The sequence below is a fragment of the Dicentrarchus labrax genome, unplaced genomic scaffold (assembly GCF_905237075.1).
Source record: "Dicentrarchus labrax unplaced genomic scaffold, dlabrax2021, whole genome shotgun sequence".
In the NCBI taxonomy this organism is placed as follows: Eukaryota; Metazoa; Chordata; class Actinopteri; family Moronidae; genus Dicentrarchus; species Dicentrarchus labrax.
This window is the reverse complement of record NW_026136718.1, coordinates 26,423,834-26,438,126: the sequence shown is the minus strand read 5'-3', so window position 1 is coordinate 26,438,126 and position 14,293 is coordinate 26,423,834. Positions and strand designations below refer to the sequence as shown.

Here is a 14,293-nt window from a genome sequence, read left to right as displayed (position 1 = left end):
TAGAATGTATCTGGAGCAGATGGGTGTGACTGCAAAGAATACCAGTTTACTCATAATTAACTGAGTAATTAAATAACTGAAATCACTTTTATACCTGATGCGCCTGCCACATAATGATTTTGACCTTCCCAACACACAGCTACTGTAAAAAGATAACCTGTCACTTTCTAATATTCTAATACTTTGCAGCATTTATTTTCACTCTATTTTATTCTTTTGGACCCCTAGTGAGTCTTCATAAACCACCTCATTACTGAGAATTACTATTTCACTGTGTGTTCATAGCTAGCTATTTATATCTGACAGACTGAGATGTGATTGTTGTGACAGTGGATCAGATTGGGTGGCCTACAGTCTCCACTGTGTTGCGAATTCTGGCCTACAACGTCAGCTGCTTTTCAGCTTCTTCTATGAGCAGAGGAGTGTCTGACAAACAACAATAGACATGCGTCACTGCTCCTGTGTTAAACCTGAAAAGTAGGTTTTATGATTGGTTTGGTATGTGAATCAAGGCTGTCTGTTTAGTCACATTTTCACTGGAGCACTTTTGCTATGATGTGGTTACTTCACCGTGGGTTTCTATTGACTGCTCTCGCTCAATGAGAGACAGGCGTGTGAACCTATTAGACAAAGCAGTGCTGCTTCTAGTCAGTTTCTAGGTCATTATACATAACTTAACCTCATTTTTTGTTATATATTTATTTAGGTTTACAGTTTCATTTTGCGAGGACTAACCACACAGGGAGGACATTTTCATAAATTAATTGGATTAATTGTATTTTCTACTATGAAGACAACATGCCTCAACTGAGAAGCACGGAGACAACAGTTTGAACCTCAAGTCTGCTCAAACATTTTTTCTCTCAACAATGAACTTCAGGTAAGTTATTTAGGATCAGATACTGATTAGATAGAGCTACAGAAAGCTTGAGACTGGAAGCACTCATATAGTGCTGGGCAGAAACACAGCAAGGTATACTGCAAGTAGTCTGTTACTTGACTTGTTAATGTCTCTAAAAAAAGGTGAATAAAATCTCAACGTGAGGTGATTCTATCATAGTAAACATGGTGAAAGTGTGAGTGACTTTAGCTTGGCTGAGATGATCCCTTTTTTCCCCTCCTGTTTCCTGACCACATTACATTATACCATGTACCCATTGTTCTGAGATCACTGCCAACTTTTAATAGAATAAACATAATGGATTGAGGTGATTAAGAATTTGAAATGAACTAAAATGGAGTGTAAAAAGTGTAAAATGTCTAAATAGGTAAGGCTGTTGTAACAGTTTCTATACCTGCATTCCTATTGAATAAATACACTTATCAATTTGACAGATGTCATCCAATCTATGAACCATCCATTCACTGGTCTGTGTGTGTGAAACAAAAGATAGCAGAATAAGAGGTCACTTTAATCACAGTGTAGGTTAATATTATTCTGATCATTGCTAAGAACTTTTGGGAGCTTTAGCCTTCAGGAGGCGCTGTGGTCATAACTGAAACGAATATCAGTAATGGGACATACTGACAAGCCCCCTTGATAACCTCAGTGACATATACCAAGCAGTCCCCTCCAAGGATGGAAAGTGCTCTTGTTAGGGCAAATCAGTAGGTTTTTCATGTGTTTGCAAAGCAAATACAGTTGCTGGCAGTGATGCTGTTACGGTCCAACCAGGATGACTTACTTGACTCACATTAGACTGCTAACTTTCATCACAAGGCATTGGGTTATATACTATATATAGACTGCGGGGTCTTAAAAAGTATAAAATCCAATAATATTAATTTCAAGTCTTAAAATGTCTTTAATATGATTTTGACAGGTCTTACAAATTACTGTATTAATATTTTAATGTTGCTTTATAAAGTTGCACTTTTCAGTCTCGCTTTTTAATGTGTTTTGGGGGGAAATGTATTGATTGTGCTGTAACTACTACAAACAAAACCAATTCTTCATATCCCTCTTTCTTCTTTGCTATTAGAGACCTGCAATAGGTCTAAAATTGCATTCATAATAAAAAAAAGCGTTTTACATTTAACCAGTTGAAACCTGCAGAAACCCTGTATAGAGTGTGCCACATAGCCAATATCAGTGTGATACTTTAAGATAAGGATAATCTACTTCTCCTTCCACCCATCACACCCATCACACCCATCACACCCATTTTCTAATGTTTATTTGGAAATGCTGTGTTTCCTCTTTCTGAATGAATGAAAGGAGCAGTGAAATGTGTCTGACGTGTAGTTTCAGATCACGAACACGAGGTGGCAGTGTTGACTCATGTTTGAGCTGAGGGCGCATGCTCCGTGCGATGTAAACATTTGGTAGGCCGCCGCCGTCTGTCTGAGCTCCGCAGACATTTGTGTACACGTATTATACGGTTGCATGGGCTGGACCGAGGAGTCAATGGGAGCTAGCTAACTTAACACTGGCTAGCTTTCAAGTGGAAACCTAGCTATGCTAAGTCTGACAAAATAGCTAATGTATTCGGGTAAAGTGTCAGAAAAGCAGGCTTTTTCTTATAATAGTAGGACTATACTTAAGTGCATGGGAAGCAGACGACGTTTGCTGCGGCTGGTCGAAAACGCTTCAAGGTAAAGGATGTCCTTGTTTTTTCGGGCTCTGTCTATTTACTGGAATGGACACTAAGTCATAAAACGACTGCGAATTATCAGTCTTAATGGTCTGACATTACATTTAGAAAATGGACGGTGTCAGTACTGAACTTTTGAGTTTGGTTAGTCGCAATATTAGCTTTTATTGCTGTTTGTCAGTGCTGTCACTGAATGTTTAGTGATGGAAAACTACTTAGTTAATTGGCTGGCTAAGGACTCCAGCTATCGCCTGGAAACACTTTATAATTTAATGGAAGATGAGATGTTTTTCTCTGTTTGCTAATGTCGAGTTCATCTAGTACATATCGCTGCTGTTAGCACGTCGAGTTCGTCCAAATTTGTGGAAGAAAGACACTGTTGCATTTGATGCTAGATCTCCATTTGAGCTCACAACAGCAGCGAGCCATAAAAGGAATAACAGACTTCTGTGTGTAATGCGTCGGTCCTCTGGTTAACTTACTGCCTGTAAACCAGAATGTTTTTGATAGGCGAGAGCATGATGTGTAGCCTAAACAGAGGAATTAAACTGCTCAGCAGTGGCAGTGTTCAAGCCAAGGATAAACTGCGGAGAAGTGACTTGCAAGTTGCAGAACCAGCTCAGCTCTGTGACCAATAGTGGACGATGATCCCAGCAAAGTTTCACACTTTTAAAACTACAGAAAGTGCTGCTTACTGCACTGTCAGGAAGTAGTCAGCACCGCCGGGCTGATAATTATGTGAAGTTAAAGTGTCAAGAGAGGAATGAAGGCCGATGCTGCTGTCTCGTGGCTTGATACTGTATCTAACAGCATGTTGATCCAGTAAACTGGGAAAATTGGATGTGGGTTATTGATAGTAAGAGGCGGACCAACACCAACCACAATTGAGTAATACAGCTTTAAACGTGTTCCATTAATCACTGTGAGGAACGGGACCTTCCTGGGGCTTATCAAATTCACTGTTAAAGTATTCATTCTCACCAAATGGAAATGCTCAAGTAAAGTATTAGTGCTTCCGAATGTATTTAGCTCATCACTTGACTAAAAGCATTCAGCTTCACTACTCCTCTGCCAAGTAATGGCTCCAGTCAAACCTGGATGATTAGTGTTAAATGAATGTCTGCTTTCAGAATTCAGCCACAGTGCTTCAATTAGCAGGTTTATGTAAAATATAGCTGCAGCGTTTAGTAGAATAACCGATTAGTCGAATGCTGTTTTCAGCCTCTCAGACAATGTATCGATAAACTAATTGTCAGATTAATCGATGATGAAATTGATCGTTAGTTGCAGCCCTGGTGTAAAATGTGTTTCCTGGGTGGTGGTCATGGCCAGATGATTCTGTGTTTAACACTGAACAACTCTTCTCCTTTTTGTTAGTCAGCAAGCTGTCTCTTGAGAGCAGAGGTGGCCATGTCAGAGGATACACTTGTCAGAACTTGTTGAGGTTACGACAGAAAGCTTCACTAGCTTTACTCTGACCTCCAGCCTCAAGATACAGCACATTAGGGAGTTACAATATACATCTTTTGGGACTAAGAAGGGAGCAGAAGATACGTATGTATTTGTCTTATGCTTTGTATGTGCTTTTCACTTGTATTATTTTTGAATTATCACGCATACTGAAAGTTTCAGTGAGAATGGATAAACAGTAAATAGAAAAGAAACAGTTGAGGGACTTTTAGAAGCTGTAGTGGCACCTGTTAAACTAAGTGCAAGTGAAAGAAGTTTTCAAGTAACACCACATATGGGCATATTTCAGGTATCTAGAAGTAGCCTGTGGAAGACCATATACCAGTCATTGATATAGACAATGGAGATCTCACACTCATGACTGTGTAGTAGTTGGTGTTTTAGATTTACTATAGTTGTCACACTATGGCTGAGATTTATGTTTTGGCGTGATCGATTGAAACATTTAATTTCGTACACTACCATAAGGTTACTTTTTGCAGTGCATTTTTTGTAGGCCAAGTGTAAAATGTTAGCCAGTTGTTGTCTCATTTTGTGGCTGCATAATGAAGAATAGCCCTCAGCAGGACCGTTGAAATGCTGATTGTACACTGTGAAAATCTGAGCGTCCCTCTGTGTGTGAAGTGAAAGGCCTTTCTACCTCAGTGTGAGTGTGTTATTGTAAGTCAGGCCTGTGTTTTAATACCCTCACACAGCACATGGACGGCATGTTTTCCTGAAGATGGCCAACACCTGCTGGGCTAGACGATTTTGTTCTTCTTCATTGCCTAGAAATGGCACGTGATGAAAGACAAGTGAAATGGAAAAAGGAAAGATAAATTAGTCTTTTTCTTCACCTCAGATGATGGATGTAAAGACCTTATAGACTGAATCTTGTAGTTTTGCATTTGTCCATGCTCAAGAGTCTGTGTCAGTCTTTTTGCTGGTTTGTTTTACAGCAGTGTGAGGCATCTGTTGGGCGCTGTGCATTTTGAATTAGGAGAAAGGAAATGCTTCTCTGTTCTGCCTTTGGTCTTTCTCAGTTCCCCAATCGTCTTGAAGTTGTTTAGCTGAGGCTTTCTTCTTTCCTTGCTGTGGGTTTCATTAGCTATGCGCGCTGCATCTCAGGGCCCCTTTTGAGTTCTTTGGCAAACAAAAGCAGAAACAATCTCTGTATCCAGGATTTATAGGGAAGCCTTGCTTCAGTTGGCTGCGCTTGCCAGAAGGAATGTCTTCTAAGGCCACCTGGACATTGGTATCTCTCATGGCCAGCATGGCCTTCCCCTGTCTGGACTGAGTTGATTGAAGTTTAGTTTGCTCATATTTTGTTCCCTGACTGTGGTAGTGAGATCGTTTTTAGTCAGTAGTTAGTACAAAATTGGATCAAGGCACTCCAGGATTTCAAATCATGTTCATCCTTAATCAGAGCTAATAAGAGCACACATAAACAAGGCAAGGTCCAGGCCTAACCTCACTTGAGTCCACATGGTGTTTAGTCTACATGGTCATGTTTTCTCTCCCCAGTTAGTTCTGCATGGTATCCCACATTGGGAGTCAGTCTGTGAAGAAACCTCATTCCCTTACATTCTCTTCTTTGCTTTCAAAGAGAGAGTACAGACACAATGCTCGCCTGGCTCAGTGGTGCAAAAAGAGTTGAGCAGGGTGAAGAGAAACATTCATGCAAATTGGGGGGGTGCAGTTTTTCAGGATCAGCAGTTTTGTTAATGTTCCCATATTAGTAACATTGGTGATTCTTTTTGCAAAGCATATCTCATTCTTTTTTGATATCCTTTTAAAATGCAATAATTACATTAAGTGGTGTCTTTTGTATTCATGTGGCTGTAGGGAAGATTAGATGGCCTATATTTATTGTGCTGTTTGGTCATAGTGTGACTCTGTTAATTCTTTGTGGCATAATTGGATGTATTAATATGTTGGACTATAGACTATGCTTTTACTTTTTTACTTTTCTGCTGTTGAAGTAGAAAAATGTGCTGATCAGCATCTGAGTCAGTCTGCACTACACACAACCATTGGTTATATTCTTTATTCTGGTGTGGATCCTGTTATTTTTGTTAATGACAGCCTGAGTGGGTAAATGCAGCCTGCATTTTCAGACTCATTATTGTTTACTTACTGTTTGTGTGAGCAGTTTGTGTGAGCGGTGTACTGAGTTGTATGGAAAAAACAAAAGTAGTGAAGGTGCTTTCTTGTATTAATATCACAGTATTTGTCATATGGGAGTGTTTCCCTCTATAGCTTCAGGGTCATGGTATTATTCATCCATGCTGATTTGATGCAGCCACCCTGTAGGATTTGTTAGTTTAGTTGTAATGTCATATTGATGATGAAGGTTAGTAAATATGCCCCCCCACAGCGGCAGTTCAGGAACAGGGTGTTGTTATAAAAACAGTAAAGGTTTGGTGTATTTCCTGTCTCTCTCTCTCTCTCCCCCCCGAAATTGAATGTGTAATGTAATATACAGTAATATACAGCTTTTATATATTAAAACTTCTTCATTACTTCTTCGCTATATTCATAATTAGTTTAGGTATTAGTTTATTTGCTTTATGGTACTAGTACCAAAAAAATGATCATCCAAAGCATGGCTTTCTGACTTGAGGAGGGTTGCATTCATGCAGGATTTCTCACAAATTCGTGTCTCACTTATGCTCATTCAACAACTATAATAATAATATAATAATTTCTTTTGCCGTCGCTGCTCCTAGACTGTGGAACAAACTGCCCCCTGACATTCGCACCACTACTGATCTCGGCCTTTTTAAATCGCAGCTTAAGACCCACTTTTTTAGATTAGCATTTAATTCTGACTAGGACAGTACTGTCTCTTAGGTGTACTCTTTTTATCTGCTCCTTTCTGTGCATTTCTGGAAGGCTTTTAATACGCTGCAGTGCTGCAGCACTACAGCACTTTAAATTGTATTTGTATATTATATATGTGTTATGTATTGTTTCATGGCTTTGTTGTAAAGCACTTTGGGTACCTTTCGGCTATTGTAAAGGGCTATACAAATAAACTTGATTTGATTTGATATAATGTCAAACTATATTCAGGTGACTATACACAATTGATAGTACCTATAAATGTTATTGCATTTCTGCCAATAGATCCTCCTAAATGTTACACACTGGACCAGTAAAGACTGTCATGTCTGTGTTGTGTGGTAACAGTTAAGTCACTCTGTGTTTCTGTGTGTACAGGAGGATGAAAGAAAGCTTAGCTAAGATATTTTCAGTCTGTACTGTAGCACATTCCTTTCACCACAGTTACCACAATCTTTTCCTCCACCTCCTTTGTTTTTCTCTCCTTCTCCTTTATGTCTTCAGCCCTCTGTAGACCTGATACTCACAGAGAAATGACTCATCATTTTAGAGTACGATGCATGAAATGATTGGTTTCCTGCCTGGTGGCAGTATCCAGACTTCCTGCTGGGGTGAAACCAAATGCACGGTCTGTTTTTTCTCAGGTGTGAGGTAGAAATCTGATTTTTTTTTTTTTTTGCTGAGTGCGTAGGTCCACTTCCTGTTTTACCCAGCAGGATACCTAAGGTTAAGTCCTATCTTTTGTGGAGTACTTTGACCCTTCTTGACAGTATGATCAGCATATGACTACAGAGCAGTGTGTCATTAAATTGGTCGAAGGTTCAGGAGAATGGATTACTGGCAGGATAGAACGCGTTAATGACATTTCAGTTTGATAGACTTTTCTTTTTTTGGTGTTCTCTGAATGAATACATACTGGATTTCCTCATGGAGTATATTAGCAGCTGAAAGCCAATGATTTTGGATCATTTGGAATAGCAGGTAGGAATGTATAGAAGATTCTCCACATTCAATTTATTTAACTTGTAATAGCAGGGATTGTGTTTGAATTAATCTAGAAAGAAGAAAAAAAAACATAATTATTATGCAACAACAAGCACTTTATAGTAACATAATATTTCTGTAGACTGGCCATTGCTCAGCACTAATTGTAACAGTGTAACTTGTACAGTCCATTGGTAAAAGTTACAGGTAAAGAAATGTGTCAATTTAGTAGGATAAAAATCTGCATCTTCCTTTTTAAATTAAATTAATTTAAAAAATACAAGTCAACGACCATTGATTGTCATTTAATCCTTACTCAAAAGAAATTTACTGGAAAACAAAGAAGTCATTCAAAGTATTGATTGTGGAACCAGAAATAGACAAATGAATTTGCCAATGCTGAGTTGGAAAACTAAGCATCTGTATTGACCCAGCCGATACTGGCTGCTGGCTCTATGCTACCGGTCCAGCTCTAACAAAATTGATAATGAAGCACTAAAAGGTGTCAGGCTATAATGATGTTCAGTAGCTGCAAGATAAGAACGGTGGAACTCTTTCATAATTCGAGCAGGAATTAGATACTTAAATAAATATGTCCTTCATTGTAAACAATGTAAGCTTCACATAATTGACAGGGAGAGAAGTTAAGAAGTTGTGTGCTCTGTAAAAGAGGGTACAAATACTAAATAAATGCTACAAAAACCTATAGCTAAACAGAGACTATGTGTTATTACTGAATTAATAGGTATTCTCCATCCTCTGCAGGTGGCGACAGACAAGGTTGCTGGTAAGCTGAGTTCTACTCTCTCATGGGTGAAGAACTCAGTGTCCCACACGGTCAGTCAGATGGCTAGCCAGGTGGCCACGCCCACGTCCCTGCAGACCACTACCACCTCCTCCTCTACGTCTCTGTCCTCGCCTGCCCTCTCGCCGTCTTCGCCTGCGCAGCTCAGTCCCGACGATGTGGAGCTGCTTGCCAAGCTTGAGGAGCAGAACAGGTAGGCAGCACGTCTCTGAGGCTTCTTCTGCCCATCATCTTGACCGCTTTTGAGGCCAGTACCATGTGTACTGCAGTTACACAGTCAGGCAATCATAGGAGCTGTGTTTGTCAAATATTTAAAACATTCAGATATGTGTGAAAGTGTAGAATATCTCTTCTGGTTGCTTAGACAGTCATTAATGTGAGATAATTGAGGCTGTCACTGACTTTCTTCCAACATATTAATTAATTGCTTGTGAAGTGAGAAGGTTGATAGGTGATTAATAAAATAATGTACATACGTTACAGTTTGACCGCGTTTGACTCGGCCCGTGAAAACCTAAATGCAAGTCTTTAGGGAAGAAGCTCAGACTGTTTCTAAGGAGTTTCAATGAAGGACATATTTATTTAAGTATCTAATTCCTGCTTGAACTATGAAACTATGATATGCAGCTTGTTCTTGTCACCAGTAGACAGATTACCACACTCAGAAATGTGATAGAGCTGGAGGGTGTCATTAGCTTCTTCCAATTGCTCCTGGCCTGTTGCAGACACCATTGTTTATTATATATTTTCCTTAATTATTAATTGATTTTTAACTTCATTTATAAAATAATATTAATAATTACAACAACAATAATAATGATAATAAAATGATGTTCATGTACATTTTTTACCTTTCGTTCATAACTTTTATATAAAGATTTCCCTCAAATATTTGTGTATTGTTAAATAATATTTTTATTCAATTGTCACTATAAACTTGTTATCTTATTATTATTTGTCCGTGGCTTGTTTTCTTTACAAACCTGCACTACTCTGACTGCCATACAGTCATTCTACATACTCCGACCATCCCCCTCCTGATCCCCGCACACACACACACACACACACACACACACACACACACACACACACACACACACACATACACACACATAGAGTGACGTCCAGCAGGTTGTGACATGTCAACTAGCTAACTGGAGAATGCAAAGAGTAAAATAATGATTGAAGGAAAATTGAAAGCCTCCAGTTTGTCAGGTTCTGGAGGATTTGGGGGTTTAGCTGATTGGTGAAGATTTGGGGTTTTTGTTCTTTGAGGGTTTGTCTGCTTTTTATCAGTGTGCTGAACCCATAAAGGCAAAGTTGTGAGTCAGTTTTGATCTGTCGTCAGCCTTTTATTTGCTGGTTGTCATTTGGCCCTAGCCCGTGGTAACCTGAATACAGTGTGAGTGTGAAGACTCAAGACTGACTGGTTTCAAGATGTTTCATCTGTGTGTGATGTTTGGCTCACTAGGCTGCGGCCTCATTTGAGACTTGCTCATCCGCTGGCTTAACCTTGCCTGGGATAAAATATACAAAGGTTGGGTAGACGACACACGCTTCAGCTTATAAGAGAGTGAAAGTAAAGATAAAATCATCACATTTTAGTAATTGTGATTGTGCATTTGATTTTTAGTGCTGATATACAGAATGAACCGGTAGACCGGTTTTAATTTCTTGTATTTTATGAATTATTCATAGACCACTATACTGTTGGATAACTGAAACAACTGCTGTATCTCATTTGTTTCTCTGGCAATAGAATATTTTAGAATACTTAAATACTCTTTTATGTCAGTCTATAGTGCTTATACAAGTATTTTAAAATGCTTTGTTTTGAAAAGGAAGCAATGTTAAAGTTGTTGGCAAATCTTTTTATTTTTTTGTTCTTTTTACTATCAGTTTGCACAACAAAAACGATTTACATGCTGATTATGACATATATTGTATTATTTTGTGGGGCCAAGAAAAAAAAAAGATAAAAAAACCTATAGTAATCAAAGCCTTCAGTATCTACACATATTTAGAGAGATATCCAATAAAATTGTAAAATTGGTGAGAAGTTTGGTTACTTCCTTTCTTCTTCCTCAGTGTTTCACTCTGTGTGGTGTCCAGCCTACTTGCATGTTGGTTGTATTCACACAATATGTCTTTTGGCCACCTATGACAGAGTTTACGAACTGCTTTAGTTTTACTCCAGGCCACTGTTCCAAATAATAGTTTTACTGAGTTATCTGAAGTTTGCTAATTAAAACCAAGAAAGGGGTCCAGATTTGAGTTGTTTCTGGACCAGAGAATGTGTCCAGAACTTGTTGGAGCAGTTGTCATGTAACTTGGTACGATGTAGATATACTACTACATACATCTAATTATTGGTCATAAGCGGTAACAATAGCCTCACACTGACCAGTAAAAGTCTTTTGTAAAGTAAGTTGTATTCTGTGTGCTGTCCCCGAGGTGCACATTGTTCACATTAGATTAAAGTACTGTCAGAAGATGACGCAACACATCCTTGGTTGCCAACTTTGAGAATTCTTCCTCTGTTGTGACTCTCACCCATGGCTAGTGCACTCTGCGTCAGCATGGAAACCGAGCACGCAGTTCAGAGTTCGGGATTGTGTCACAGCAAAGAAGACAGCAAAGCTCTGTTGAATGCAGAGGTCGGTGACTCATCGGTACGCCCACAACGGCCACTGCTTCAGAATGCCAAGTGGCACTTGTTGTGTGATGCTTTCCCTCATTAGGCGAGATCAAAACCAACCAGGGAAATGTTTCGTTTTCTCCCTAATGTGCTTTATAAAGCTCTGTGCAGACTACCATCTGGCAAAAAGAAGTCGAGTCGAGGGGCTCATAGTTCACCTGCCCTTCGACCCCTGCCTCCACCCCAACACACAGCTGGGCCTTTTCACATTTCTCTGCTGCCACGCTTTGCTTCTGAATGACAATGCAGTCTCTTCTTTCTAAACCGCATACTGATATCTGCGGAACACACAAATCTTATCATTTTGTCATTGGGGTGTTTACAAGACAAATGCAACAGGAGGGAGCACATTGGTATTCATGTGTATGGTACACTGCACTTGCTTAGCAAGTGCTTGTGTGTTTTGAGAGGCCTTTGTACCCTACAGAGCAGATAAAAGGCACAAGCATTCGTTCAGTAGTATCACACGGACGAGGAAGTCTCACACTGACTGCTGCAATCTGTAAGTCAGACATGCCATTGCTCGAGAATTCCTAGAAACCAGAAACATGAGGAGTACATCATGAGTTTATCTTGGTAAGGTGTATAGTATTGTAGGCTTGTTCTTTGGCTATAACAAACTGCAAATTGTCATGATGTTGCAATCAGTCAGACACTTGCATCTAGATGTGTTTTGTGTCCTAGCTCGACATTTTATTCAAAATATTCTTACAATCATGGCAAATATTGCTTGACCAAAAATAATTCTCTGTAGTTTTTTCCTATTTTACTTTTATGAAGGTTCAGACTCTTGTTTGATTACTGGTGAATTATTAGCAGAGGTGCAAGTACCTTCAGGTTCATGTGTAACCTGGAACTGCAGTGTTTGTAACCGTTTGTAGCTGACTGAAATGCTTGAAAATCTGGCAATTCCTGCCAAGTTCTAGCTAAAAGATGTTCCTTTTATCCACTTTTTAGCTCCACGTCAGAGCTGAATACAAGTGAAGAAACTCTGTTGCAGGCTGGTCTTTCTGGTCGTCCATTTCACTCCCTCCCACACGACCCAAATTTGGCTGCAACCCTAGCCATTCTGGGAGCACCCTGGGTGACGTCACAGGCTCCAATGGAGAGGCCCCGGCCTTTTTCCGAGATCAGGTGTCTGAGCCTTTTGTGTGTCTGTCGTGAGCTCCTTGGTGCCGCACAGTGTTGGGAGTTGCAGCTCTCTGCACGCTGATCCTTGATCAGGTCACTCTGTCATTAACTCCAGTGACAAACTGATAAGAGTGATACAGGGCTAGAGATTAACTTGCTTCTTTTTCATCCCCAGCAATTAGCTTTAAATGCTGACTGTTGATGAAATATACATGATGATGAAGGAAATATTTTACTGACCTCCAGTGGATTCATTGTGGCTTTTATAACAGATCTGTTGTAGGTTTTTTTAGCCACTTAAAGCTGTTGACAACAGAATTTAAATGAGTTTCAACCCTCTTCCCTAAAGTGTTGAACATCCCTTTTTGTGCAGTCGTTCAATGCGAGTACAAAGGTGTTGTTTTTAATGTCAGTATTAACCTGCTAGTTATTGTGAGAATTTGAATAAGAGGAATTTGGGGACTTACATTTATTGAAAATGTACCGAAATTCCTCCTGTTTATAATCCTGTTGTGACTGCTGATGAACACTCTAGATAACTGGACCAGCTGATGCATAGCTTTATTCTGTGTCTGGGCAACGCTTGAATCAGATGTTAATTTTAGACATCTGGAGAGGATAAGTCATTGCTAATTGACTGCTAATGATCAGGCTGTGACAGTCACTATGTTGTAGAGCTGCAACGATTAGTCGTTTAATCGATTAGTTGTCAACTAATAACCAACTATTTTAATAACTGATTAATTGTTGTGAATCATTTTAATTTAATTCTAAAATATGAATATGTTCTAGTTTCTTTTGTCCTGTGAGACAGTGGACTGAATATCTTGCAGCTGTGGACAAAACAAGACATTTGAGAAAGTTACCTTAGTCTTTGGGAAAACAGTGATCAGCATTTTTTTTTACCATTTTCTGGGCCAAACAACTAATTGATTAATCGATAATGAAAAATAACCATTAGTTGCAGCCCTACTGTGCTGCAGTGGGTTATTTTACAGTCATTAAGCTGCCATACATTAGTGCCAAGTGGCTTTTTAAATAAGCTTTCCGTTTGTAGCACTGCAGCTAGAAATGTGGGCGGCTTTGATTTTAACACTGGCTGTGGTTTGCCTCAGTCACAGCTTGCAAAATGTCTGGCATAAGCAGAATTTGAGGACTCATATTAGCATCCCTCCACTCTTCTAGCACATCCATGTATGTCTGGTGATGTCCTGTATGTTTTTGTATTTTCTCTTTTCAAATTTTGGTAAAGATCTTCAGTTGAGGTCTGGAGATGGGTGGGGGTAAGGCAATGCTATTAGAACTACTTGTTGTGGTTTTGATGTCAAACAGACTTGGCACAACCTAGATTTGTAATTGTTTTCCTGGAGAATTATCTTCTCAGTACAGGTTATGAACTCCAGAATAAGACACACTGTCACACCTAAATATTTCCACATGCATGTTTTCACTGTAATTTTGTTAAAGTTTGGCATTACATGTGAGCTTATTGCAACTGTTAAGTTTAAACTTTGATTCATCTGTAAACATTGATTTCTTCCAGCCTTTAAAAGTGACAGCTTTGGTACTTTGGCTCCTGCTAAACATCTCAACACAACTTGAAAAAACTGTCTTTGGAAAAGCTACCTTGCCATTAAGGCTGCTGTTTGCCAGTCTTATATTTTCACTACCTGGACTAGAACACTTCCTTTTAAAAAAGATAATTTGTTGGACAATTGACAGTATAGAGAGAGACAGGCTGGAAACACAGGGAGAGAGGGGTATAGAGAGAGGGAACTGGGGCTCTTT

The 14,293-nt window shown here is 39.3% G+C and overlaps 1 protein-coding gene across 9 annotated transcripts in view; it reads left to right on the top strand.

Moving 5' to 3' along the window:
• The first annotated feature begins 560 nt into the window (after nucleotides 1-560).
• Nucleotides 561-14,293, top strand: part of evi5b (ecotropic viral integration site 5b) — a 33,213-nt gene continuing 19,480 nt past the window's right edge. For 2 of the 9 annotated variants that reach the window (XM_051376330.1, XM_051376325.1), the window contains exons 1-2: nucleotides 2,362-2,595; nucleotides 8,637-8,869. In XM_051376330.1, coding sequence (XP_051232290.1) covers nucleotides 8,718-8,869 — 152 coding nt within the window. In that variant the 5' untranslated portion in view covers nucleotides 2,362-2,595; nucleotides 8,637-8,717. Of the gene's footprint in view, nucleotides 881-2,361; nucleotides 2,596-3,992; nucleotides 4,149-7,596; nucleotides 7,869-8,636; nucleotides 8,870-11,807; nucleotides 11,951-12,331; nucleotides 12,509-14,293 lie in introns of those variants that run through there. The other 7 variants (XM_051376324.1, XM_051376323.1, XM_051376327.1 and 4 more) reach the window with 6 other exon arrangements.